Below are 26,132 nucleotides of genomic sequence, written 5' to 3'. Positions count from 1 at the left end.
CAAGAAGCTGCTTTGCTGGGGAAAGTTTAGGAACCGCCCACTCACGGATTCTGCCAACGACTGAGCCAGCCACAGGAGAGTGGCGCTCCGGATGGATAAGGTTTATTTTGGCAGCAAAAGCAAGGCTTCACAGCTAAGCAGGGAGATATTTGCCTGCTTGCTCTCGAGCAACCCCTTGGAAACATTACACACACACACACACACACACACACACACACACATATATATTCTATTTTATACTTCAACAGGATTCCGCTCCATGTCATGTTGCTGCTGTGTGCAAAAGGTGCTTTCAATATTTCACTGCCGGAATGGCCTGGGAATAGCCCAAACTTTAACCCAATCAGAAATCTATGGAGCCGACTAAAGAAACTTGTTAGTCAGAAGCAACCCAGCAATAAAGTCCAATTAACAGAGGCAATAATTTAATCTTGGTTTCACTTTATTACAGCTGCAGTACTAAAAACTTGGTTCATATCATGGGAAGGCATTGTAAGGCCTTAATTAAAGCTAAAGGTTGCCAATGGGTATGACTGCTGTTCTCATAAATACTCCTTCATAAAAGTTCTTTCATTACATTCTTCATTAGATTATCCTTCATTGATATATAATTTTATAGTATTACTCCACACAAAAGTGGTGTTATGAGCCATCAAACCTCAGAAATACACTTTTCACAAAAGGTTTCCACAATTTTGGCTACATAAATAGATCAGACTATTATTTATGCTTCATGTTTATATATGTGTTGGAATCCGCCCAGAGTGGCTTGGGCAACCCAGCCAAATGGGCAGGGTATAAATAAAAAATATTATTATTTGGATTTGTAACTGGCTTGGATTTGTAACTGGCTGACTGACCGAACCCAAAGAGTGCTCATCAATGGTTCCTCTTCATCCTGGAGAAGAGTGACTAGTGGGGTGCCACAGGGTTCTGTCTTGGGCCCGGTCTTATTCAACATCTTTATCAACGACTTGGATGATGGACTCAAGGGCATCCTGATCAAATTTGCAGATGACATCAAACTGGGAGGGGTGGCTAACACCCCAGAGGACAGGATCACACTTCAAAACGACCTTGACAGATTAGAGAACTGGGCCAAAACAAACAAGATGAATTTTAACAGGGAGAAATGTAAAGTATTGCACTTGGGCAAAAAAAATGAGAGGCACAAATACAAGATGGGTGACACCTGGCTTGAGAGCAGTACATGTGAAAAGGATCTAGGAGTCTTGGTTGACCACAAACTTGACATGAGCCAACAGTGTGACGTGGCAGCTAAAAAAGCCAATGCAATTCTGGGCTGCATCAATAGGAGTATAGCATCTAGATCAAGGGAAGTAATAATGCCACTGTATTCTGCTCTGGTCAGACCTCACCTGGAGTACTGTGTCCAGTTCTGGGCACCACAATTCAAGAAGAACACTGACAAACTGGAACGTGTTCAGAGGAGGGCAACCAAAATGGTCAAAGGCCTGGAAACGATGCCTTATGAGGAACGGCTAAGGGAGCTGGGCATGTTTAGCCTGGAGAAGAGGAGGTTAAGGGGTGATATGATAGCCATGTTCAAATATATAAAAGGATGTCACATAGAGGAGGGAGAAAGGTTGTTTTCTGTTGCTCCAGAGAAGCGGACACGGAGCAATGGATCCAAACTACAAGAAAGAAGATTCCACCTAAACATTAGGAAGAACTTCCTGACAGTAAGAGCTGTTCGACAGTGGAATTTGCTGCCAAGGAGTGTGGTGGAGTCTCCTTCTTTGGAGGTCTTTAAGCAGAGGCTTGACACCCATATGTCAGGAGTGCTCTGATGGTGTTTCCTGCTTGGCAGGGGGTTGGACTCGATGGCCCTTGTGGTCTCTTCCAACTCTATGATTCTATGATTCTACTACAGTGTTACATTGATTTGAGAACAGTTCTGTTCTGGAAAAGATTAAGTTTGTAAACCATCTTCATCATCATCATCATCATCATCATCATCATCATCACTGCAACTACTACCTGAGATTCAATAAGTCTAGCTCTTCTCTGGGATGAATTTTGTTTGGCCCAACCATGGCATCCCCTCCATCTCCATTGTCAGTCATTTCTTTCATAGAATCATAGAGTTGGAAGAGACCACAAGAGCCATCGAGTCCAACCCCCTGCCAAGCAGGAAACACCATCAGAGCACTCCTGACATATGGTTGTCAAGCCTCTGCTTAAAGACCTCCAAAGAAGGAGACTCCACCACACTCCTTGGCAGCAAATTCCACTGTCAAACAGCTCTTACTGTCAGGAAGTTCTTCCTAATGTTTTTGATCAACCCAAGACTGACAGGAGCAAATACAAAACCAGAAAACCTGAAGCTACGTATGTGGTGTCCGGTACGTTTCCACAGCTCTCTGGGATGAATTTTGTTTGGCCCAACCATGGCATCCCCTCCATCTCCATTGTCAGTTGTTTCTTTGGTCAACCCAAGACTGACAGGAGCAAAAACAAAAACAGAAAACCTGAAGCTCCACATTTTCTGGACTTGTAGCAGAGCGGCACAGTGAGTGCTGCTTGTGTGTGTGAGCTTGCAGAGTCCAATACACTGCTGTTCCTCTAAATAAGAAGGCTTTATTGTATGTACAGCAAGATAAACCATCGGAAGATGCAGACGTTGCGTCTTCCATGTCTCAGCAGAAAACGAAAGTCAGAAAGAACGAAGAAACAGCTTTCCCGGATGTTGAGAAAGCTCCTCCCCAGATGCAGGACATTCTGAGCTGTTAACCCTGTAAGCTCTAAAGCTCACAACTTATCTTTCCTAACAATTCTGAAGCTGACATTTAAGATGGCCTGGGCAGTTCAGACCAGCCTGATCGTGGTAGGAAAAGGAATAATTTGAGGAAGATTGTTCAAAGAAAAAACGGTAAGTTACTGTTTATTGTGGGGGTGTTAGGTTCCCAGGTGTTATAGGGGGCACTGTTGAGCTCTGTGAAAATATATGAGGTCGGTTCCATAGAGGTATGTGTTGAATTTCCAGGCTGATATGATGATCCCACAGGGAGCCTTACCAAGAGAGGCCACGATCCCACGAGTCTCCTCCATGACGTCCTTATGCAGAGCTCTCTGGTCAGGATCCAGGAACGCCCACTCCTCGTCCGTGAAACGAATGGTGACATCTTCAAAGCAGACTGGACCCTAAAAGAAAAAGGGAAATGTCCTCCTCTGAGACAGCAGAAATATGATCTGCTACACAATGCTCTGTTGTTTCCTTCCTGTAAATAATAATAATAATAATAATAATAATAATAATAATAATAATAATAATAATAATTTATTATTTATACCCCGCCCATCTGGCTGGGTTGCGGTGTTGTTTCAATAGGATTGCTAGCTGCACATTTTATTTATGGATGCTTATTTTATTCTGCCTTTTAATTATGGGTATCCGTCTTTGTGCAAATAGGTGGTACTCCACCTTGTGGTTTTCAAGTCACTCTGCCTACGCAAGCATTCCAGTTTCCCCGATGGAAGGATCCACTTTCTCCTCTCCTCGTGAGTTGTTCTGGGGAGGTTCCCTCCCAATGCCCTAGGGCCAAATTCAAGGGGTTCATGGGGGCATGGAGAGGGGGAGGGGAGGAATGGGGGGCAGGCTCCATTTTCCAGCTGATGGCGCTGGTTAGGTGAATCCAGGCCACTATTTGTTCTCATTTGTCCACTGCTTAGAAACCAATTTTTGCATTCAGTGATCAGTCTAGAAATAATATAAGCCTATTTTGGATGGCCCCCTTCATGGATCACTGCCTTGCAGTGGCGAAGGGGCTTGAATAACTCAGAAAAGCTATGAGCTATGTGGTGCAGGGCCACCCAAGATGGACAGGTCATAGTGGAGAGTTTTGACCAAACGTGATCCACCTGGAGCAGGAACCGGTAAGCCACTCCAGTATCCCTGCCAAGAAAACTCCATGGACAAAGACAACAGGGATATAAAAGTTATGACGCTGGAAGATGAGCCCCTCAGGTCGGAAGGCGTCCAACATGCTACTGAGGAAGAGCGGAGGGCAAGTACAAGTAGATTCAGAGCTGATGAAGCGGCTGGGCCAAAGCCGAAAGGATGCTCAGTTGCGGATATGCCTGGAAGCGAAAGGAAAGTCCAGTGCTGTAAAGAAAAATATTGCATAGGAACCTGGAATGTAAGAACCATGAACCTTGGTAAGTTGGATGTGGTCAAAAATGAGATGGCAAGAATAAATATTGACATCCTGGGCATCAGTGAACTAAAATGGATGGGAATGGGCGAATTTAGTTCGGATGACCATCACATCTACTACTGTGGGCAAGAATCCTGTAAAAGAAATGGAGTGGCCCTTAGAGTCAACAAAAGAGTGGCGAAAGCTGTACTAGGATGCAATCTCAAAAATGATAGAATGATCTCGATACGAATCCAAGGCAGACCTTTTAACATCACAGTAATCCAAGTTTATGCACCAACCACTGGTGCTGAAGAAACTGAAAATGACCAATTCTATGAAGACTTACAACACCTTATAGAAATGACACCAAAGAGGGATGTTCTTCTCATTATAGGGGATTGGAATGCTAAAGTAGGGAGTCAAGAGATAAAAGGAACAACTGGCAAGTTTGGCCTTGGAGTTCAAAACGAAGCAGGGCAAAGGCTAATAGAGTTCTGCCAAGAGAACAAGCTGGTCATCACAAACACTCTTTTCCAACAACACAAGAGACGACTCTACACATGGACATCACCAGATGGGCAGCATCGAAATCAGATTGATTATATTCTCTGCAGCCAAAGATGGAGAAGCTCTATACAGTCAGCAAAAACAAGACCTGGAGCTGACTGTGGCTCAGATCATCAGCTTCTTATAGCAAAATTCAAGCTTAAACTGAAGAAAGTAGGAAAAACCACTGGGCCGGTAAGATACAATCTAAATCAAATCCCAAATCCCTTATGAATACATAGTGGAAGTGAGGAACAGGTTTAAGGATTTAGATTTGGTGGATAGAGTGCCTGAAGAACTATGGATGGAGGCTCGTAACATTATACAAGAGGCAGCAACTAAAACCATCCCAATGAAAAGTAAATGCAAGAAAGCAAAGTGGCTGTCCAATGAGGCCTTACAAATAGCGGGGGAGAGAAGGCAAGCAAAATGCGAGGGAGATAGTGAAAGATACAGGAAACTGAATGCAGATTTCCAAAGAATAGCAAGGAGAGACAAGAAGGCCTCCTTAAACAAGCAATGCAAAGAAATAGAGGAAAACAATAGAATGGGAAAAACCAGAAATCTGTTCAAGAAAATTGGAGATATGAAAGGAACATTTTGTACAAAGATTTTCATAATAAAAGACAAAAGTAGAAAGGACCTATCAGAAGCAGAAGACATCAAGAAGAGGTGGCAAGATCAGTCTACATCCCAATCCCAAAGAAGGGTAGTGCCAAAGAATGCTCCAACTACCGCACAATTGCACTCATTTCACACGCTAGCAAGGTTATGCTTAAAATTCTACAAGGCAGGCTCAAGCAGTATGTGGACCGAGAACTCCCAGAAGTGCAAGCTGGATTTAGAAGAGGCAGAGGAACCAGAGACCAAATTGCAAACATGCGCTGGATTATGGAGAAAGCTAGAGAGTTCCAGAAAGACATCTACTTCTGCTTCATTGACTATGCAAAAGACTTTGACTGTGTCGACCACAGCAAACTATGGCAAGTTCTTAAAGAAATGGGAGTTCCTGATCACCTCATCTACAGTTAGAACTGGATATGGAACAACTGATTGGTTCAAAATTGGGAAAGGAGTACGACAAGGCTGTATATTGTCCCCCTGCTTATTTAACTTATATGCAGAATTCATCATGCGAAAGGCTGGGCTGGATGAATCCCAAGCCGGAATTAAGATCGCCGGAAGAAATATCAACAACCTCAGATATACAGATGACACAACCTTGATGGCAGAAAGTGAGGAGGAATTAAAGAACCTTTTAATGAGGGTGAAAGAGGAGAGCACAAAATATGGTCTGAAGCTCAACATCAGAAAAGCGAATATCATGGCCACTGGTCCCATCACCTCCTGGCAAATAGAAGGGGAAGAAATGGAAGCAGTAAGAGCTTTTACTTTCTTGGGCTCCATGATCACTGCAGATGGTGACAGCAGTCACAAAATTAAAAGACGCCTGCTCCTTGGGAGAAAGGTGATGGCATACCTAGACAGCATCTTAAAAAGCAGAGACATCGGGACTTCCGGTCGGCGCCAGCATTTAATGGCGGTCCTCCCTCCGAGCTCCGGAGGAGGACTGCTTCGCGAGTTCGGGTCTGACCCGCTACGGCAAGCGGGGGACCCCTAAAATCACAGGCGCGGAAGCCTGTGAACAAGGAGACTCGGTGGGCACCAGAAGCGCCCCCTTACTGCGAAAGAGCCTTTTTAAAGGCTCCGGAACGGCATCGGGAGAGCGCGGTGCTGAGAGTCGCAACCCCGCTCGCGGAGCGAAGCCGTGTCGCCATGAACAGAGAGCGCTGATTCCTTCCTGTAAATTGAAATTGGATCGAAAAACCCGTGAGTAGGATTGAACGATTATCTGGACTTTAAAATTTTAAAAATCTGAAATTTGGCCGGAAACGGGGAAGGTTAAAATTAAGGAAGTCTGCCTTCCCCCGACTGCATGACAGATAAAGCAACGAAAATATAAAGCTGCATCTGAATGAAAATACTGTAGGACTGTTTAAGCCTGGCATCGGACACGAACCTCCTCTCTAGCAAGCAGGGGCAGAGGGGAGAAAAAGCAACTTTATTAACCTGCATGACCTATTTGAAAGAGAAAAGTTTTCCGCTGTCTTAATCCCCTGAAACGGACTGCCAAAATAAGACACCAGGACAGAGAACTGATTTTAGAAACTTGTTACAAAGCTACATAGTTGATATTCTACCTGATACAAAGTTTTGGGGCTTTGCTGCCACAACATATTGGACTGTGTTGACAGAGAAACTACATAGAAAAAGTGTTGCAGCATTTATATTGAAGTTTCCTGGTTTCTTTGTTCTTAGTTCTGTGTTTCCTTCACTTGGACATTTTGTTTTGCTCCCTCTAGAGGGTTGAGAAGTAACAGTTGCAAAGCAACAGATTAAGACAGTGGAATTTTCCATCAGGGAACTGCTCCTGTGAGAACGTCCTTGGGACATGAGCGGCCCAGCGGATGAGATAACCACTAGAGCTAAAGCAAAACAACAACAACAAAAGAAAAGAGGCTCAATATCAAGCCTAACACCGACAGGAGCAGCTGGGCAAGAAAAAGTGACAGCTGTTTCCATGGATTCAATGACACAGGCGTTACTCAAGATAAATCAATCTTTAGAAGCTTTGACAAAGCAGAGTACAGAAAATTCACAAAAATTAACAGAACTAACAGCAAGGTTGGACTTGAATACGAAAAGTGTGACTTCTAATACGGAATCTATAAATAAACTGATTGAAGAAAACTCTGCAACACGTAAAATTGCAGAGGACGCCAGAAATATTGCTGAAGAGACACAGGAAAAATTAGAACCGATCTCCAAAAAAGTATATGAACATGATGCGGCCTTGTCTTTGCTGGAATTACAGAGAAAGGAGAGAAACTTGAAATTAAGATTAGTTCCTGAAAGTGAAGGGGACAGCCTCGTGGAGTTTCTCACACAAGAGTTTTCTGACTTTTGGCAGGAAGAATTGCAGGAGGAAGAATTTAAGATCACAACAGCATTTAGATTGGGCAGGAGACAGAACATAAAGACTCCGAGGGATTGCCTGATTACTTTTAGATCCAAGGAAGAAAGGGACAAAATATTAAAACTACATTACCAAAAGGCCTTGGAAATTGAAAATTCCCATATACAAATCTTCAAGGACATCCCTAAATATATTCTGGAGGTGAGAACCTTCTACAAAGATCTGGTCTACCTGCTGAAAAGGAACAATATACTTTTTAGGTGGGAGTTCCCACAAGGACTGTCCTTCAACTACAAGGGAAAGAAGGTGAAAATAAAAACAATTCAAGACAAAGAGAAGTTTTTGGAGAAAAACCACGAGGATCTGCAGAAGGGAACGGTAGACCCAACCTCAGAGGTAAAAGGAGCTGTAGACATCCTGAATCTATCATTTGGACTTAAACCACCATCAGAGGAAGAGCAGCAACTTGGAGCGGTAGGAGGAGTGAATGCTAAATAACAAGATGGCCCTGCAATTCCTTAGTTGGAATTGTAATGGGCTGAACATGCCTACGAAAAGACGCCAAGTTTTTCATATTTTGAAAAGAGAACAACTGGATTTGATTTGTTTACAAGAAACTCATGTGACCAGGGTACACAGGAAATTACTTATAAATAAAAGACTAGGACAAGAATTCATCTCATCGGATAAAGTTAAGAAAAGAGGAGTGGTGATTTATGCAAAAGAGAAATTGGCCCCAAAAATGATGTTTAAAGATGAACAAGGAAGATACCTGGCAATTGAAATACAAATACAAGGAGAAAAATTGTTAATAGTCGGAATTTATGCACCAAATGAAGGGAAGGCGGAATTTTTTAAGAAGCTGCATGAAACTCTGATGGACTATTTGGACTACAATGTAGTAATCATGGGAGATATGAATGGTGTGGTTTCTACAAATATGGACAAGGCACAAAGACAGACAATCTCTAAGGAAGGGAGACTTCCGAAGACCTTCTTTGAAATGAATGAAAATATGGACTTGATAGATATTTGGAGAACAAGGAACCCTCTCGAAAGAGAGGGAACTTTCTTCTCTCAAGCAATGATGACCTGGACCAGAATCGACCAAATCTGGATTACTAGTGGGCTGGCTCCAAAGATCAAGAAGATAGAAATCTGCCCAAAGACTTGCTCTGACCATAACACCGTGAAGATGGAAATGAAACTTACAACAACTGGTCAATTCAGATGGAGAATGAATGACACCCTGTTTCGAGATGAGGAGATCCACAGAAAGGCCCAAAAAACCTTAAAGGACTATTTTGAAATAAACCTAAAAACTGATGTAGAAAAAAGAGTGATCTGGGACGCAAGTAAAGCTGTGATGCGAGGATTCCTAATTCAACAAAATTCGGTAAAAAAGAGAAAGCAAAATGAGAAGAAGGAAAAGATCTTGGAAAAGATAAAAGAAGGAGAGAAGAAATTGAGATCAAAACCAAAGTCCCAGGAGTTTTTGAGAGAGATTAAGCTATATCAGACACAATATATGGAATTGATGAATCAAGAGATTGAGTGGAAGATAAAGCAAATGAGACAAAAGACATTTGAATCTGCGGATAAATGTGGCAAACTTCTGGCTTGGCAATTGAAGAAAAGACAGAAACTAAATACAGTTACAAATCTAGAAGTGGATGGAAAGAATATAACTAAACCCAACGAGATTAGAAACTGTTTCTTGAGCTATTTTAAAAAATTATATTCACAAGGACCGCAGAACGAAGAGGATATAGATGAATTCCTTAAAAAATATGGATTACAAAAAATCTCTTATCAAAGTAAGGTGGATCTAAATCAGAGAATAACAGAACAAGAGATAGAAGGTGCCATTCAGAACATGCAATTGGGCAAATCTCCAGGACCAGATGGACTGACTTCCAGATACTATAAAGCTTTGAAGGAGTGGTTGGTACAACCGTTAAAGGAAGTCTGCAACGAGATTTTGGAGGGGAAAGGGGCGCCAGAATCGTGGAAAGAAGCTTATATTACACTCATACCAAAGACAGAGACTGAAAAGACTCAGCTTAAGAACTACCGCCCAATATCATTACTCAATGTGGATTACAAAATTTTTGCAGACATTTTGGCAAAAAGATTGAAAAGAGTGTTGATGGAGAAGATTCACAAGGACTAAGCAGGCTTTCTCCCAAAAAGGCATTTATCAGATAATGTGAGGAACATAATAGACATTTTGGAACTATTGGAGGTGAATATAAACACTAAAGCAGTACTGATATTTGTGGACGCGGAGAAAGCCTTTGACAATATTTCTTGGAGTTTTATGAAAAAGAATCTTCATGGGATGGGGGTAGGCCAAGGATTCGAGAATGGTATGGGTGCGATATATTCTGAACAAAAAGCTAAGTTGATTGTAAATAATGTGATAACTGAAGAACTTAAGATAGAAAAAGGGACACGACAGGGGTGCCCAATTTCCCCACTACTTTTTATCTCGGTTCTGGAGGTGTTGCTAAATATGATTAGAGATGACCAGCAGGTTAAAGGTGTACAGGTCGGAGCAAAACATTACAAGTTAAGAGCTTTTGCAGATGATTTGGTACTTACTTTACAAGAGCCAGATACTAGTACAAAAAGGGTGTTGGAGATAATTCAAGAATTTGGTCAGGTGGCCGGATTTAAATTGAATAAACAAAAGACTAAAGTTTTGGGGGGAAATTTGACAGGTATGGAGAGGGAGAAATTCCAGAATGAAACAGGTTTGACAGTGGTTAAGAAGGTGAAATACCTAGGGGTTCATCTGACATCTAAAAACTTGAACTTGTATAAAGACAATTATGAAAAATGTTGGTCAGAAATCAAAAAAGATCTAGAAATATGGTCAAATTTGAAATTGTCAATGTTAGGCCGAATTGCAGTTATCAAGATGAATGTACTGCCTAGAATGTTATTTTTGTTTCAAACCTTGCAGATTCTTGACAAGATGGACTGTTTCAAGAGGTGGCAGAAAGACATTTCGAAATTTGTCTGGCAGGGCAAAAAGCCCAGAATAAAATTTAAAATAGTGACAGATGTAAAAGAAAGAGGGGGATTTGCCCTGCCGGACTTAAAATTGTACTACGAAGCAGCAGCGTTTTGCTGGCTGAAAGAGTGGATGCTCCTCGAGAATACAGATATCTTGGATTTAGAAGGTTTCAATAACACATTTGGTTGACATGCATACTTATGGTATGATAAAATTAAAGTGCATAGGGCTTTCAAAAACCATATTGTTAGAAAAGCATTATATAATGTTTGGATAAGATACAAAGACTTGTTGGAAAACAAAACCCCTAGATGGTTGTCACCCTTGGAGGCTAAGGCATTGTAAAAAATCAATATGGAGGCCGAATGGCCAAAGTATTGGGAAATTTTGGAACAAGATGGAGATAAATTGAAGTTACAGAGTCATGAGAAATTGAAACCCAAAGTACGATATTGGCTCCATTATTATCAAATAATGGAGGTTTACAAACAGGACAGGAAAATTGGCTTCCAGGTGGAGAAATCAAAATTAGAAAGTGAACTGTTAAAACCCAATACTAAGAACTTGTCAAGAATGTATAATTTGCTGCTGAAATGGAATACACAAGACGAAACAGTTAAATCAGCTATGATTAAGTGGGCACAGGACATTGGTCATAACATTATGTTTGCTGACTGGGAAAGGTTGTGGAACACCGGGATAAAATTCACGGCATGCAATGCTTTAAAGGAAAATATTATGAAAATGATCTATAGGTGGTACACGACCCCAGTCAAGCTAGCAAAGATTTACCATTTGCCTGATAACAAGTGCTGGAAATGTAAAGAATCTGAAGGTACTTTCTACCACCTTTGGTGGACGTGCCCAAAGATTAAGGCCTTCTGGGAGATGATATATAATGAAATGAAAAAAGTACTTAAATGTACCTTCCCTAAGAAACCAGAGGCCTTTCTCTTGGGCATTGTCGGCCAATTGGTGCTAAAGAAAGATAGAACTTTCTTTATGTATTGTCAGGGAACTGCCATCGGAGGAACAGGTGGGGAGAGGGCTCACGGAGGCTGGGAGGGACTCAACAGCTAAAGCAGGGACCAGCAGGGGGAGAGATGGGTCTCTGGAGGAAAGGCTCACGAAGGCTGAGAGAGACGCAGCAGCTAAAGCAGGAACTAGCAGGGAAAGGGGAGGATCTCTGAGGGAAAGCGAGCAAGAGGGAGGGCTCAGGGACACGTCCAGCGAGAACAGTGGTGAGGTGTCAGAAGCTCCCTTAGGGAGACCCATTCCTCGCCGGAAGCTGTCACGCCGCGAGTCCCGAAGACGTGTTTCCGTTAAGGAGCTTTTATGCTGGAAGCGCTTCCGAAAACAACCACTGTCGGAATCTGCAAGTGACTAGAGCGGACATGTCTGAGGAGCTCTGTCACACACAGAGGTTTGTGGAGTTGCACAAACTCTGAGGGACTACGATTTTACGCACAAGCAGCTCATCATCCCATCACATGTATGCTACGACAGCAGCAAGAATACTTATCGCAAAGTATTGGAAGACACAAGATTTACCCACCTTCGAAGAATGGCAGATGAAAGTGATGGACTATATGACACTGGCTGAGATGACTGGCAGAATCCGTGATCAGAGGAAAGAGACGGCGGAAGAGGATTGGAAGAAATTCAAAGTTTATCTTAAGAACTATTATAAAATTGATGAATGCTAAAATGTCGAGGTGTTGAGAAAGAAAAAGGGATTACAGTGACATAAGATTAAGTTGAAGAAAAGACTAAGAGGACACATATTTGATAAAATTACTTAGAAGCTGCTGAAATAATTTTGGAAATTGGGATGCAGAAAGGGGAGGTATGGGGGAGTCCGAGAAATGAGGGTTATGAAAAAAAGGTTATGAAATTATACATGTTTGTTTGTCTTTTTATTTGTTTGTATTGTTTAAAAAATGTTGTAAAACCAATAAAAAATTTTTTTAAAAAAAATAAAAAGCAGAGACACCACCTTACCAACAAAGGTCCGTATAGTTAAAGCCACGGTCTTCCCAGTAGTGATGTATGGAAGTGAGAGCCGGACCATAAAGAAGGCTGATCGCCAAAGAATTGATGCTTTTGAGTTATGGTGCTGGAGGAGACTCTTGAGAGTCCCATGGACTGCAAGAAGATCAAACGTATCCATTCTTAAAGAAATTAGCCCTGAGTGCTCACCGGAAGGACAGACTGTGAAGTTGAGGCTCCAATACTTTGGCCACCTCATGAGAAGAGAAGACTCCCTGGAAAAGACCCTGTTGTTGGGAAAGATGGAGGGTACAAGGAGAAGGGGATGACAGAGAATAAGATGGTTGGACAGTGTTCTTGAAGTTACAAACATGAGTCTGACCAAACTGTGGGAGGCAGTGGAAGACAGGAGTGCCTGGTGTGCTCTGGTCCATGGGGTCACGAAGAGTCGGACACGACTAAACGACTAAACAACAACAATTTTGGATGGCCATCTGTCTTGGATGATCTAGCAACGCAGGGGGTTGGACTTGATGACCCTTGGGGTCCCTTTCAACTCTAGGATTCCATGAAAACTGCAACTACAGATGAATCCTACTGGCGAAATTCAGAAGGCTGGTGTCAGAGTTCTATGGGTAGGAAATCCCACAGTACACAGCTGGAGTTCACACTTTCTTAGCAAGAACACGATATTCACAGACTTGGCTGAGTTTCGGGCCTCATGAGAACAGCAGCTCATTCCCAGAGGGTCTGTCAGTTTGCATAATCTAGCAGAGATTCCTGCAACGCAGGGGGTTTCCTGGCTCTGAGAGACAAGCAGGGAGGATGGCTTCTGGCAAAAGGAGAGGGAGCCACCGATGGCTCCTCCTTCTCCTGACTCATCTCTGCCTCTCGACTTTCCTCTCCCACTCGCCTCCTTCCTCTTCTGCCTCTGATTCTGCACTGCATTCTGCCACAGAGTCTCCCAGCTCACTAAGCCCTGTTCCCCCTTTAGCGTCTGACATCTCCTCTTCCCAGGCTTCTGCCTCTGATCACTCATCCTTCTTCCACCTCAACTTCTTGGGCTCTGAGCCATCTTCCCTTCCTGGTTCCCCGGCTGCTTCCTCCCACCATTCCTCTGTGCCCAACCAGTCCATGACATTGCTCCATCCCTCGGCCTCTGTCCCCACAAGGCAGCTTCCCCTGACCTGATCTGGTTCCACAGCCGCTGCTTCCCTTCTGCCCCCATGAAAAGGCGGATCAGGCGGTTTTGCTGGCATCATTCTGTCACCTGCAAGAGAAAAAATGTAAACAGGACGCCAGGAGTGCCTGCTTCTCTCACAGGGGAAACAGGGCATCTCTAACAACAGATGGGCCTTTCAGAAAGCCATACTTGCTGAGAGCATTTGGATGTTTGTGCCCATTTCATATGTTAGATGTGCAAAAAACCATCTCCCCTCCTTTGGACCCTTGTTCCCAACTGTCTCCCCGCAAAACAAGATGAAAAGAATATCAGTGTTTGTAAAAGAAAAAAAAATAAAGGTTCTGTTGGCATAAAAGAGTCCACGAGAAGAGTATCCTTGCAGAGTACTGGTGTAGCTGCTCTGTGAGTCGCCTACTGTGGTCCTCTAGGAGTTCAAACTGTTCCAGTAGCCGATGCTGAGTGCTTTCCTGATCCTCAGATCCTAGCAGCCCCAGCGTCACTGCAGACAGTTACAGCTTGCCACCAACTGCTCCAACGCACAGCCACTGGCTCCATACACCACCAGGATTCACCAGCTCCCTGCTCAGATGCTGTCAGTCGTTTTGCACTCTGCACAAGCTCAGAAACACTGGGCCCATAACCTGTCAGTGTTTGTAAAAAAAAGGGGGGGTTCTGACCTCCCTTTGTTGCCTCAGCCTGGTCCTCGGACCCTTGTTGGCATAAAAGAGTCCACAAGAAGAGTAACCTTGCAGAGTACTTTCTGCTTTTATTCTTAAAAGCCTTTCTGCAAAAGCGACTGACCAACTGTACACACTGTTGGTTTCTGCTTCCTCACTGAGCAGCGAATGTATGTCACAAGACATTGTTTTGCATTCCACACTCTAAGTTACTGTTGGATTCCCACGGGAATGGGAGACTGGATGTGACGTACACTGGTTTGCTGTTTTTCACTGTTCTCTCGGTTTCTTTGTTAGAGAGACAGGTTGCTTCTCTACTCTCACAGAGGCAAGATGCATGTTTGTATTCTCTCAGCATAGAGTGGAAATAAAGGTGAGAATGTGGCACATACTGCTTATCCTTCTGCTGTGTGGACTACTCTGCTTGGGCTCAAGATAAGAAAAGCCTGTATCAGCTTCAGATGGGCCGAAGCTGGTCAAAATCTCTCACACACAGCAACACTACCAGCTTTCACCAACCAACCCAAAGCAAACTAACACTTCTCACTCTATATATAAAACCCGGTTCAGGCTGCTGACTCATGCTGACCCAGCTTTTTAAGCATTAAAGAAACAGCTGCCAATTTTTAGCCGTGACAAAGAACCCTCAGATGAGTTGGAAAACCAACAGAATGAGACCAAACAGAGAAACACCACCTTCCTCCTTACCCAGTGGCCTCTCTCTGGTGTCCAACGGAGGCCTCTCTGCCTCACAGGAATCCAGGTCCATTTCCACACAGAGATCCTTTCCCTGAAAAAGAAACAAGGATTCAAAACAGGGAATGGGGAGAAATATTAGTAAAAGAATGACAAAGACAAAAACATTCAGGGTGTTACACCTCATTCCATGGATGCCTTCCCACAAAACAGATGGGCCAACAGTAGAGCATTATGGGATGTTCTCCATCCTGTTTGGAGCCCCTTGGGAGTATCCAGAGGAAAGTCTCTCTCACCTGCTTCCTCTCCTCTGCCTCACTCAGGAGGAAACCTTCGGCCAGGGCCACCGCCTGGGAACTGGTCTCTGCTCCACACTCCCTCACCCAGCTCTCCATCTCTGGTGGAAGGACAGCCAGGAACTGCTCCAAGATCACCAGGTCCAGCATCTCAGCTTTCGTGTGCCTTTCTGGCTTCAGCCACTGACGGTCAAGGTGGTAGAGTCGGCTGCAAACCTCTCGGGGTCCTTTGGCCTCCTGGAAGCAGAACTGCCTCACCTGCTGGCTCTGTATCTTTGAGCAGAGGGTGTCCTCCTCACCCAGGATCTTCTGCACAAAATTTTCCCAGAACCCCCCGCTGCTCCCAGTATGGATGTCATGGCCTCTTCCTGCTCCAGGGCCAGCTGTGTCTCGCTCATCCATCTGTGCTCTCAGGAAGCCTCTGAGAGATCGGAAGGAACCCTTTGGTCTTCTGCCAAGTTCTGTCTGTCTGAATGAGAAGCTCTAGCAAATCCTACAAAGCAAATACATTGTTCTGTTACAAAAGTTGTACAATATCAGGAGAAGAAAAGGTTCCCTGAGCAAGCATGGATGAGTCTTGCTGGGAACCAGGGTAGGATTGCACCACAGCCCAGACCATTAGCTATCTTTTGGGGAGTAAAGAGGAGTAAGAAGAGAAGAAATATGTCTCTAGCCTTCTAGCAATGCAAAATGTGGAGGCAACTGAAGGGATTTCTGGGAAATGAATCAGCCTGGTTTCTCCTGCCGTCCAGTCAATGCATGAAGTCAAAACTGACTGACAAGGGAGTCATTTGTATCTTGTGTAAAATGGATACTTGGCTCTAGTGGGGGTCCTCATCCGGGGGTCCTCAGGAGTTGCTTCCCCCCACCCCCACTCCCCTGCTGCTGTCTCCTTTTCTTGCACTTGGACTCTCTGCCGCTCTCCAGACAGACTCCTGGGGTGGGGTCCCTTTTTCTTTGCTCTGAGGGCCAGGAAGGTATCTGGCCAACCCCTGAGGGCCAAGTGGATGAGGCCAAAGACACCTCCCTTGAAATTTAGGCGGGTAATTTAGTATTAGTATTCTGTTAGATAGCTTAACACACATAGATTCCAAGGTCCTTGGAGGCTCAGTGAGTAGCAGCGCCCATTTCCAGCAACAATCCCTTTGTTTTTTTTTTATAATAAATTTTTATTAGTTTTCCATAAATAAAGAATAAACAAAACAAAAACATAGACATAAACAAACAAAAACATGACTTCCCCATACCACCCCTTTTCTGCATTCTTGTTTCAAGATTTTTCAGCAACCCTCTGATCATAACTTAAATATATTTCATGTATTTAACTTCAGTTAGTTATTAATACAACTGTAGTTCTTTATCTCTTATAACTCTGAGCCCCTAGTTTTCCAAATTAAAACAGTTTTTAAGATAAACTTTAAATTTGTTCCAATCTTCATCCACCGCCTCTTTCCCCCGGTCTCGAATTCTGCCAGTCATCTCTGCCAGTCCCATATAGTCGATCACCTTCGTCTGCCATTCTTCCAACGTGGGTAAATCTTGCGTCTTCCAATACTTTGCTAAAAGAATTCTTGCTGCTGTGGTGGCGTACATAAAAAATGTCCTATCCTTCTTTGGCACCATTTGGCCCACCATACCCAAGAGAAAGGCCTCTGGTTTTTTAACAAACGTTCTCTTCAGAACTTTTTTTATTTCATTATAGATCATTTCCCAGAAAGCCTTAATCTTCGGGCAGGTCCACCAAAGGTGATAGAAGGTTCCCTCCGTTTCACTGCACTTCCAACACTTGTTATTGGGCAAATGATAGATCTTTGCTAACTTAGCAGGAGTCATGTACCACCTGTAGATCATTTTCATAATGTTTTCTTTTAAGGCATTGCATGCCGTAAATTTAACACCAGTGGTCCATAACTGCTCCCAGTCTGCAAATTCAATGTCATGCCCAATGTCCTGTGCCCATTTAATCATATTAGATTTCACCATTTCATCTTGAGTATTCCATTTCAACAGCAAGTTGTACATTCTTGACAAATTTTTAGTATTGGGTTCTAACAGTTCTGTTTCTAATTTTGACTTCTCCACCTGGAAGCCTTTCTTTCTGTCCTGTTTAAATACTTCATTTATCTGTCGATAATGTAACCAATCTCTCACCTTAAATTTCAGTTTCTCAAAACTCTGCAATTTTACATTTTCACCATCTTGTTCTATAATTTCACAATATTTAGGCCAATTAGAACCCATATTCAATTTTTTCACCTCTTTTGCTTCCATTGGTGACAGCCACCTGGGGGTTTTACTTTCAAACAGGTCTTTATACTTAATCCAAACATTATACAGAGCTTTCCTTACCATATGGTTCTTAAAACCTTTATGCAATTTTACCTTGTCATACCATATATATGCATGCCAACCAAATCTGTTGTCAAATCCTTCAAGGTCCAAAATGTCTGTATTCTCGAGGAGCAGCCAATCTTTCAACCAGCAAAACGCTGCTGATTCATAGTAGAGTCTTAAGTCCGGCAGGGCAAAACCCCCTCTATCTTTCGCATCTGTTAATGTCTTAAATTTTATTCTTGGCTTTTTGCCCTGCCAAACAAATTTCGATATGTCTTTCTGCCACCTCTTGAAACAGTCCATCTTGTCTATTATTTGTAATGTCTGAAACAGAAATAACATTCTAGGCAATACATTCATTTTGATAACAGCAATTCTGCCTAACAAGGAAAGTTTCAGCCTTGACCATATGTCTAAATCTTTCTTAACTTCTGTCCAACATTTATCATAATTGTCTTTAAAAAGATTCACATTTTTCGATGTCAAATTCACCCCCAGGTACTTCACTTTTTTTGCTATCTCCAAACCTGTTTCATTCTGGAATGTCTCTTTTTCTTCATTTGTTAGGTTTTTTTCCAATACTTTAGTTTTTTGTTTGTTCAGCTTAAATCCTGCAACTTGACCAAATATCTCGATCAGTTCTAAAACTCTTTTTGTACTAGTGATTGGCTGTTGCAAAGTCAAAACTAGGTCATCTGCAAATGCCCTTAATTTATACTCTTTCACTCCGACCTGAATTCCTTTAACCAACTGGTCCTTTCTAATCATATTTAACAAAACCTCCAGAACTAGTATGAAAAGTAGGGGGGAAATAGGACATCCCTGTCGTGTTCCTTTCTCTATGGCTATCTCTTCCGTTACCACATTGTTCACAATTAGCTTTGCCTTCTGCTCAGAGTAAATTGCACCTATACCATTTTCAAAACCTTGGCCTACCCCCATCCCTTGGAGATTCTTTTTCATAAAACTCCAACAAATATTGTCAAAGGCTTTCTCCGCGTCCACAAAAATCAAAACCGCTTTTCTGTTAATGTTCATTTCCAACAGTTCCACAATGTCTATTATGTTCCTCACATTGTCAGACATGTGTCTACCCGGGAGAAAGCCAGATTGATCCTTATGAATCTCACCTGTCAATACTTTCTTCAGTCTTTTTGCTAAAATGTCTGCAAAAATTTTGTAATCCACATTTAATAATGATATCGGGCGGTAGTTCTTAACCTGGTTCTTTTCAGTCTCGGTCTTTGGTATAAGTGAGATAAAAGCCTCTTTCCACGTTTCAGGTGCCTTTTTCCCCTCCAATATTTCATTGCAAACTTCTTTTAGTGGTTGCACTAAACCTTCTCTCAAAGCTTTATAATATCTAGCCGTCAGTCCGTCTGGTCCTGGAGACTTTCCCAGTTGTGCCTTTTGTATGGCCTCCTCTATTTCCTGTTCTGTTATTTTCTCATTCAAAATCAACTTGCCCTGTTCTGGAATTTTCGGTAGTCCATAATTTTTAAGAAATTCTTCTATTTCTTGTTCATTTACTGGCCCTTGTGTGTATAATTTCCTAAAAAAACTTTGGAAACAGTTACTTATCTCATTTGGCTTATGAACATTCTTTCCCTCTATCTCCAAACAAGTAACTGTGTTCAATTTTTGTCTCTTTTTCAATTGCCATGCAAGGAGCTTCCCACACTTGTCTGCAGACTCAAAAGTCCTTTGTCTCATTTGTTTAATTTTCCATTCTATCTCTTGATTTGTCAGTTCCATATATTGCGTCTGATAATATTTTATTTCTCTCAAAATTTCTTGAGACTTTGGTTTTGACCTCAGTTTCTTTTCTCCTTCCTTCATTTTTTCTAAAATTCTTTCTTTCCTTTCATTTTGCTTTTTCCTCTTGATTGAATTCTGTTGTATCAGGAAGCCTCTCATCACGGCTTTACTTGCGTCCCAAATTGTTCTTTTTTCCACATCTGTTCTCAAATTTATCTCGAAATAATCTTTCAATGTCTTTAGGGCCTTTATACAAAATTGTTCATCTCTAAATAGGGAGTCATTCATTCTCCATCTAAAGGATCCAGTTGTTGTCGTTTTCATTTCCATCTTTACAGCATTATGGTCGGAGCAGGTTTTTGGGCAGATTTCTACTTTTTTAATCTTTGTAGCCATCACACTAGATACCCAGATTTGGTCAATTCTCGTCCATGTCATTTTAGATTCCGAGAAAAAAGTTCCCTCTCTCTCGAGAGGATTCTTTGTTCTCCAAATATCAATCAAGTCCATATTTTCCGTCATCTCGAAGAAAGTCTTTGGTAATCTTCCTTCTTTAGATATTGTCTGTCTTTGTGCCTTGTCCATGTTTGTAGAAACCACTCCATTCATGTCCCCCATCATTATTATTTTGCAGTCGAGATAATCTAGTAAGGTCTCATGCAACTTCTTAAAAAATTCTGCCTTCCCATCATTTGGTGCATATACTCCAATTATCAAATATTTTTCCCCCTGGATCTGTACTTCAATTGCCAGGTATCTTCCTTCTTCATCCTTAAATTTTAACTTTGGGTCCAATTTTTCCTTTGCATAAATCACTACTCCTCTCTTTTTTACTTTATCAGAAGATATAAATTCTTGTCCCAGTCTTTTGTTCACCAACAATTTCCTGTGTGCTCTAGTTATGTGAGTTTCCTGTAGACATATCAGATCCAGTTGTTCCCTTTTCAAAATGTGGAAAACCTGTCGTTTTTTTCTGGGATGGTTCAAACCGTTGCAATTCCAGCTTAGAAGCTGCAGAGACATTTTGTTTGTTAGATGTTTGATCCTCCGACTGCTCCAAGTTTTTCTTCCTCTTCAGTTGGCAGTTGTGGTAGTCCAAATGATAGATTTGCAATGTCTGTTAGCCCTCCTCCTTCTGGTGTTAATCCTTGCCCTTCTTTTGCCGGATCCACCGTACCTTTCTGTAGGTCCTCTAGGTTTCTCTCCAAAAAGTACTCTTTCTCCTGTACTGTTCTTATTCTTACTTTCTTCCCTTTGTAGTTGAAGGACAACCCCTGTGGGAATTCCCACCTGAAGGGTATGAAGTTCTTCCTCAGCAAATTGGCAAGATCTCTATAAAAGGTCCTCACTTCCAAGATGTATTTAGGGATGTCTTTAAAGATTTGGACTTGAATGTTTCCAATCACCAAAGCTTTTTGATAATGAAGGTTCAGTATCTTGTCTCTTTCCTCTTTGGTTCTAAAGGTGATCAGACAATCCCTTGACTTCTTGCTTTGCTTTCTACCAAGTCTGAAAGCAGTTGTTATCCCCACTTCGTCTTCCTCCAGATCTTCTTGCCAATTTTCCAGAATTGCCTCTGTGAGAAATTCCGCCAGATTGTCCTCTTCTTTCTCTGGAACCTGTCTAAATTTCAGATTTCGTTCTTTCCGTTGTAATTCCAGTAAGGAGAGGGCCGCTTCATGCTCATTCACCTTTTTCTCAATCGGCACAAGTCTTTCCTGTGTCTCACCTGCGACAGATTTTGCACTCTCTGCAATTTTCCTTGTTTCTGAAGATTCCTGAATCAGTCTATTTATAGATTCTGTATTTGTTGCCACTGATGTGGTATTCAAATCCAATCTTGCTGTAAGTTCTGTCAATTTCTTTGAATTTTCTGCTGATTGCTTTGTTAAGGCCTCAAGGGATTGATTTATTTTAAGCAGTGCCTGTGTCATAGGTTCCATTGATGCTGCTGTCCCAGTGTCTGGTGCAGGCACTGTGTTGCCAGAGATTGAGCCTCTTTTCTTTTGTGTTTGTTTAACTTTAGATCTGGTTCTTATCTCCTCTGCCGTGCCACTCATATCCCAAGGCCGTTCTCACAGGAAAAACTTGCAATGGAAAATCCCAGTATTAGTCAGTTACTTTGCAATTTTTCCCTCTTAGCCCTCAAGAGGGAGCAGTTAAAAGTTTCCAAGTTAGAAACAACAAAGAGACAGAAAGCCGAATGTAGAAAATCTCAAGTCCGCCATTAAAGTTATAAAACTTCTTCTCCAATTTAAATTTGGTTAGTCCAATATCAGTAACAAAATCCCATTTAAATCTTAAATGTCTTAAAATTTTTCCACCATTTAAGGTGTAGTCTATATCCACTTCAAAGTTGTTTTAAAGAACAGTTTTCCCGGTGTTAAGTCCTGGCAGGTCGTCCCGGGGATCAGAGCAGTGAAAAACTTTGTTTCCCTTTAAGTTAAAAGTATCTTCGCAAGACTGTCTTTTTTTCCCCCTTGTCCTGCCAATCTGGAGGGGAGAGATACTTTTGACAGCTCAGGTTTGACAGTTCGCAACTAAGTCTCTAATAACTGCAGCGAGGTCTTTCGTTGCTTTAAATTCCTGCAGTCCAGGGGGGGCAGACTTCCTTATTTTTTGCCCTCCCGTTTTCAGCCAAATTTTCAATTTTTTAAGGTTCCTAATTTTTTCCCTTCTTACTCACGGGAATCCAGTCCAGATTTTCTTTTCAGGAAGGAATCGGCGCTCTCCGCTAATGGCGACGCGGCTTCACTCCGCAGGCTGGGTAGCGACTCTCAGCACCGCGCTCACTCCCGATGCCGCTCCGGAGCCTTTAAAAAGGCTCTTTCACAGTACCGGGGGGCGCAAAGGTGCCCACCGAGTCTCCTTGCTCTCAGGCTTCCGCGCCTGAGATTTTAGGGGTCCCCCGCTCGCCGTAGCGGGTAAGACCCGAACTTGCGGAGCAGTCCTTCTCCGGAGCTCGGAGGTAGGACCGCCATTAAGCGCTGGCACCGACCGGAAGTCTCCCAGCAACAATCCCTTTGGGAGAGAGAGGATGTGGTCCTGGGATGCCCTGCTCTGGGTGCGAGGGGATTGCTGCAGTGGCCTCCGTGGGGAGCTGCCCTGGGAGACACTGGCAGCGGCGTAGCGTGAGTTGTCAGCACCCGGGGCAACGCAAGTAATTTGCGCCCCCTAACCCGGGGCAAGGCAAGTAATCTGCGCCCCCCCAACCCCTAACCTGCGAGTTGCCGCTGGCGCTGCCGCGCAAACAACGCTGCTTGCCCGGAGGAGGATGGAGGCAGAAGCAGCCGCCGCCTGTGGCTGGGCCGAGGGGATGGCGGCGGCGGCAGGGTGCAGAGGTTGCCCGTGCCCGGCCAGGCGTAGGTGGCGGCGTCGGCGCTGCTGCAGCGGCTGCTCCTCCTGCGAGCAGTGAGCGGAGCGCAGCCACAGCGACGGCGGGGGGCGCGCGCGCTAGGGCGCAAGGCTGGCGGTGGCGGCGGGGAGCCCGGCGGAGGAAGGAACTTGTCCCTTCCCTCTGGACTCGCGCCCCCCCCCAGATGTTGCGCCCGGTGCGGCCGGCACCCCTGGCACCCCCCACGCTATGCCACTGGACACTGGGAAACTGGATTGCAATGCAGCAGCCAGACTCTGGGCTGGGATCCCTCTCTTTATTCCTGGCCTTTCTCTCCCACCTTTTTTTTTGGGGGGGGGGGGCTAGTCCACCTCCTCGTCCAGCTTTGGAAAACCATTTGCAGATGTTTCCTCTGTTGTGCAATGAGGCTGAGCGACGTCACACAGAGTTAAAGTCCCAGGGACTCCTTTGTTTAAAGAAGGGAGATTTTTTCTGAAAGGGGGGGGCGGAGGGCCATATGAGTTTGGGATCCTCTGATCTGCAGGAAGGAGAGCGTGGCAGACCTGGCCCCTCCCTGGCAGGACCCTCTCCTCCCTGACTTGGGGTCCCCCCCCCCCCCGCATGAGCAGATCAGGCCCCCCAGGCCCCCTCCCCTGCTGCAGCCCTGGGACCCCCACCAGATGCCAGAGAGAGAGGAGACTCACCAGATCCCAGGAGGGGGCAGCGAGGCAGCCCTTGCAGCAGAGACACAAAGCAACACCCCCCTTCCTTGCAGGAAAGGACTGGGGAGCGAGGGGCCTTGGCTCTGGAGGACCAGCCCCCCCCCTTGCTTCCTGTCCTCTCTAGGAAGGCAGCTCAGTTCCCTTTAACCCTTGCCAAGCCGAGTCCCTCCAGCTCAGCCCTCTCTCAGATTTCTATTATTTTTTATGCATTTAGGGGGGCAGTTGCCCCCCCCCCGGCTACGCCAATGCCCAGATATCCTTTTGGGGGTGAGGCTCTTGGCTGGACTCTGAGCATCTCCCTCCCTTGGCCAGAAACCAGAGGAAGAGCTTGCAGGGAAAAGGGCTTTGCAGGAGGCAAGGAAGCTCCTCCAGGAATTCAGGAGTGGAGAGATAGGAGGGGATCCCAGGGTCATCTAGTCCAACCCCCAGCAATGCAGGAATCTCAGCTAAAGCATCCATGGCAGATGGCCGTCCGATCTCTGCTCAGAAACCTCCAAGGAAGGAGAGTCCACCACCTCCCAAGGGAGACCTTTCCCCTGCCCAACTGCTCTTAGATGTCCCTCAAGGCAGCGGGTCCTGAGTTCTAGCCCTGCTGAAACCATTGCACTGGCGGCCAAGGAGGAACCAAGCGAAGTTCAAAATAAATAAATCCTATTCTCTTCATAAATGAGTAATACTTTCCTATGCATGCTTTTTATACTAATATACAATATGCTTAATTGCTAATTCAATGGACTGAAAATGGATGGTTATTGTTATTATTATATTTAGGGAAGTTTTTAATGTTTGATGGACTATTGTATTTTAATATTTTGCTGGAAGCCGCCAAGAGTGGCTGGGGAAACCCAGACAGATTGGCGGGGTATAAATAAATTATTATTAATTAATTAATTAATTAATTAAATTGACCAGGTGACTGTTCTCCTTTCGAAAGAGGCAGGTGGAATCTCCACGGTTGCTAATAGCATAACATTGAAAGGCTAGTGAAATATGGGGAGCCCTAGAGCATCTGCTTGGCATACAGAATGTCCCATTGTCAGCCCCTGGCATCTCCTGCAAGGGCTGGACGAAATCCCTGCCTGAAACTCTGGGGAGCTGCTGCCAGTCAGTGTAGGCCAGGGGTCCTCGTACTATGTCCCATGGGCTGAATCCAGCCCTCCAGGGTCGTGAATCTGGCCTGCATGGCCATTTCAGGACCCACCAAGTGTCCGAGGCTGAAAGCATCTCGCCGCCCGCTCAGTCAGTCCCTGCTGAGGTAAACGCTACCGGCGTGGTGGCAGCTCTACCAATGAAAGGCCAGGGGGTTTCGCCCGGGGACGGGGAAGTGAGGCGTTCCCAAAGTAAAGGAAGGATTCAACTCTGATTAACAAGAATACACACAGAGGCTTGAACCAGCAAGACTCTGGGAAGGGTGCCTATAATAATCTCTGTCTGTGTCTCTCTCTGTCTACCCCTCGGCCCAGGTCGTTTTATTCACAAAAGAACTTTTCACAGAGTGTTTATAAGAACCAATCAGATTTCTTCTGAGCATTTCAACAGACCCCACGTGGGGAAAAGTTAAACTACAAACACTAGTTAAGCGTGCATATTTGGGGGGTAAATGAATGAAAACTTAAAAGGAGTGCATTCAGCAACCCCGGAGGTCATAAACAATCAATACATATGATAAGAAGGATCGCCAGGAGGACAACAATCATTATCACCTTTATGTGAGACCTGTTTCCTGGCCCTAAAATTAACAGCCTAAGATTAACATATCAGAAAAGCTACAGCAAAGAAACTGCCCCCTGTCTTTGATGACCCAGGACGCCTGCCTGTCTAAGTGGGTACGTGACTTGTGAAGAAAGAGAAATGGAACAGGGATGCAGAGGAGTGGATTGATCAAGAATCATATGAAAATACTTTAAACCCAGTCAACGCAATGCTTTCATTGCTGACACAGAAGGCTTACTCTATATTTGTTATAAATCCTCATAGCAATCCCACCTGATCACTACAGGAAGTGTTGTCTTTTGGCTTGAAGAGCAAAGCTGAGGTTGACGGAAGAAGGCAGACTTTGGTCGATTCGGTTTTGTTACATAGACGTTTACTTTACAGGTAGGAGAAGGAAGTATAGTCCTACTTCTGTGAGTGGAGCAGAAGTCTTTCTACTCATGTGGTTTACATGCTCTGAAAGTTAGGATCTGTTTTGAGATTTAAATTTTAAAAGGGTGGAGTGGAACCGGATATTGACCATCTTGTTAGCCTGGGGAGCCACATTCTGGTTGAAGGAGGCCAGGATTGGTCCCCAAGGGTTGGGATGTCCCTCCTTCCCTGCCGTAGGACTTGAAACCCAGGAGAACACTCTTGGAATAGCCTTGCCAGGTGCTCAGGGAGGACTCACCTGTCCCCATGTCCTTCTCTTTGCAGATGTGCTGCAGTTGCACATCCCTCCCCCA

General features: G+C 44.0%; 3 protein-coding genes across 9 annotated transcripts in view; 1 reads left to right on the top strand and 2 right to left on the bottom strand.

Annotated features, from left to right (window-relative positions):
* LOC114595223 (uncharacterized) overlaps window positions 1–26,132 on the bottom strand; it is a 646,585-nt gene that overhangs the window by 266,204 nt on the left and 354,249 nt on the right. The gene's annotated exons all lie outside the window — the stretch shown is intronic.
* LOC144327580 (uncharacterized) overlaps window positions 1–26,132 on the top strand; it is a 290,636-nt gene that overhangs the window by 186,863 nt on the left and 77,641 nt on the right. The gene's annotated exons all lie outside the window — the stretch shown is intronic.
* Window positions 1–26,132, bottom strand: part of LOC144327588 (uncharacterized) — an 81,083-nt gene that overhangs the window by 3,398 nt on the left and 51,553 nt on the right. For 3 of the 7 annotated variants that reach the window (XM_077927928.1, XM_077927926.1, XM_077927927.1), the window contains 4 exons: window positions 15,547–16,039; window positions 15,263–15,344; window positions 13,882–13,964; window positions 3,039–3,165 (listed from right to left, as the gene is read on the bottom strand). In XM_077927928.1, the coding sequence (XP_077784054.1) occupies window positions 3,039–3,165; window positions 13,882–13,964; window positions 15,263–15,344; window positions 15,547–15,948 (694 nt within the window). In that variant the 5' untranslated portion in view covers window positions 15,949–16,039. Of the gene's footprint in view, window positions 1–3,038; window positions 3,166–13,881; window positions 13,965–15,262; window positions 15,345–15,546; window positions 16,040–23,676; window positions 23,764–26,132 lie in introns of those variants that run through there. The other 4 variants (XM_077927931.1, XM_077927929.1, XM_077927930.1 and 1 more) reach the window with 2 other exon arrangements.

This window comes from Podarcis muralis, chromosome 4 (assembly GCF_964188315.1).
Source record: "Podarcis muralis chromosome 4, rPodMur119.hap1.1, whole genome shotgun sequence".
Lineage (NCBI taxonomy): Eukaryota > Metazoa > Chordata > Lepidosauria > Squamata > Lacertidae > Podarcis > Podarcis muralis.
Note: the sequence above shows the minus strand (reverse complement) of the source record. Positions and strands in the feature narration are given on the sequence as shown.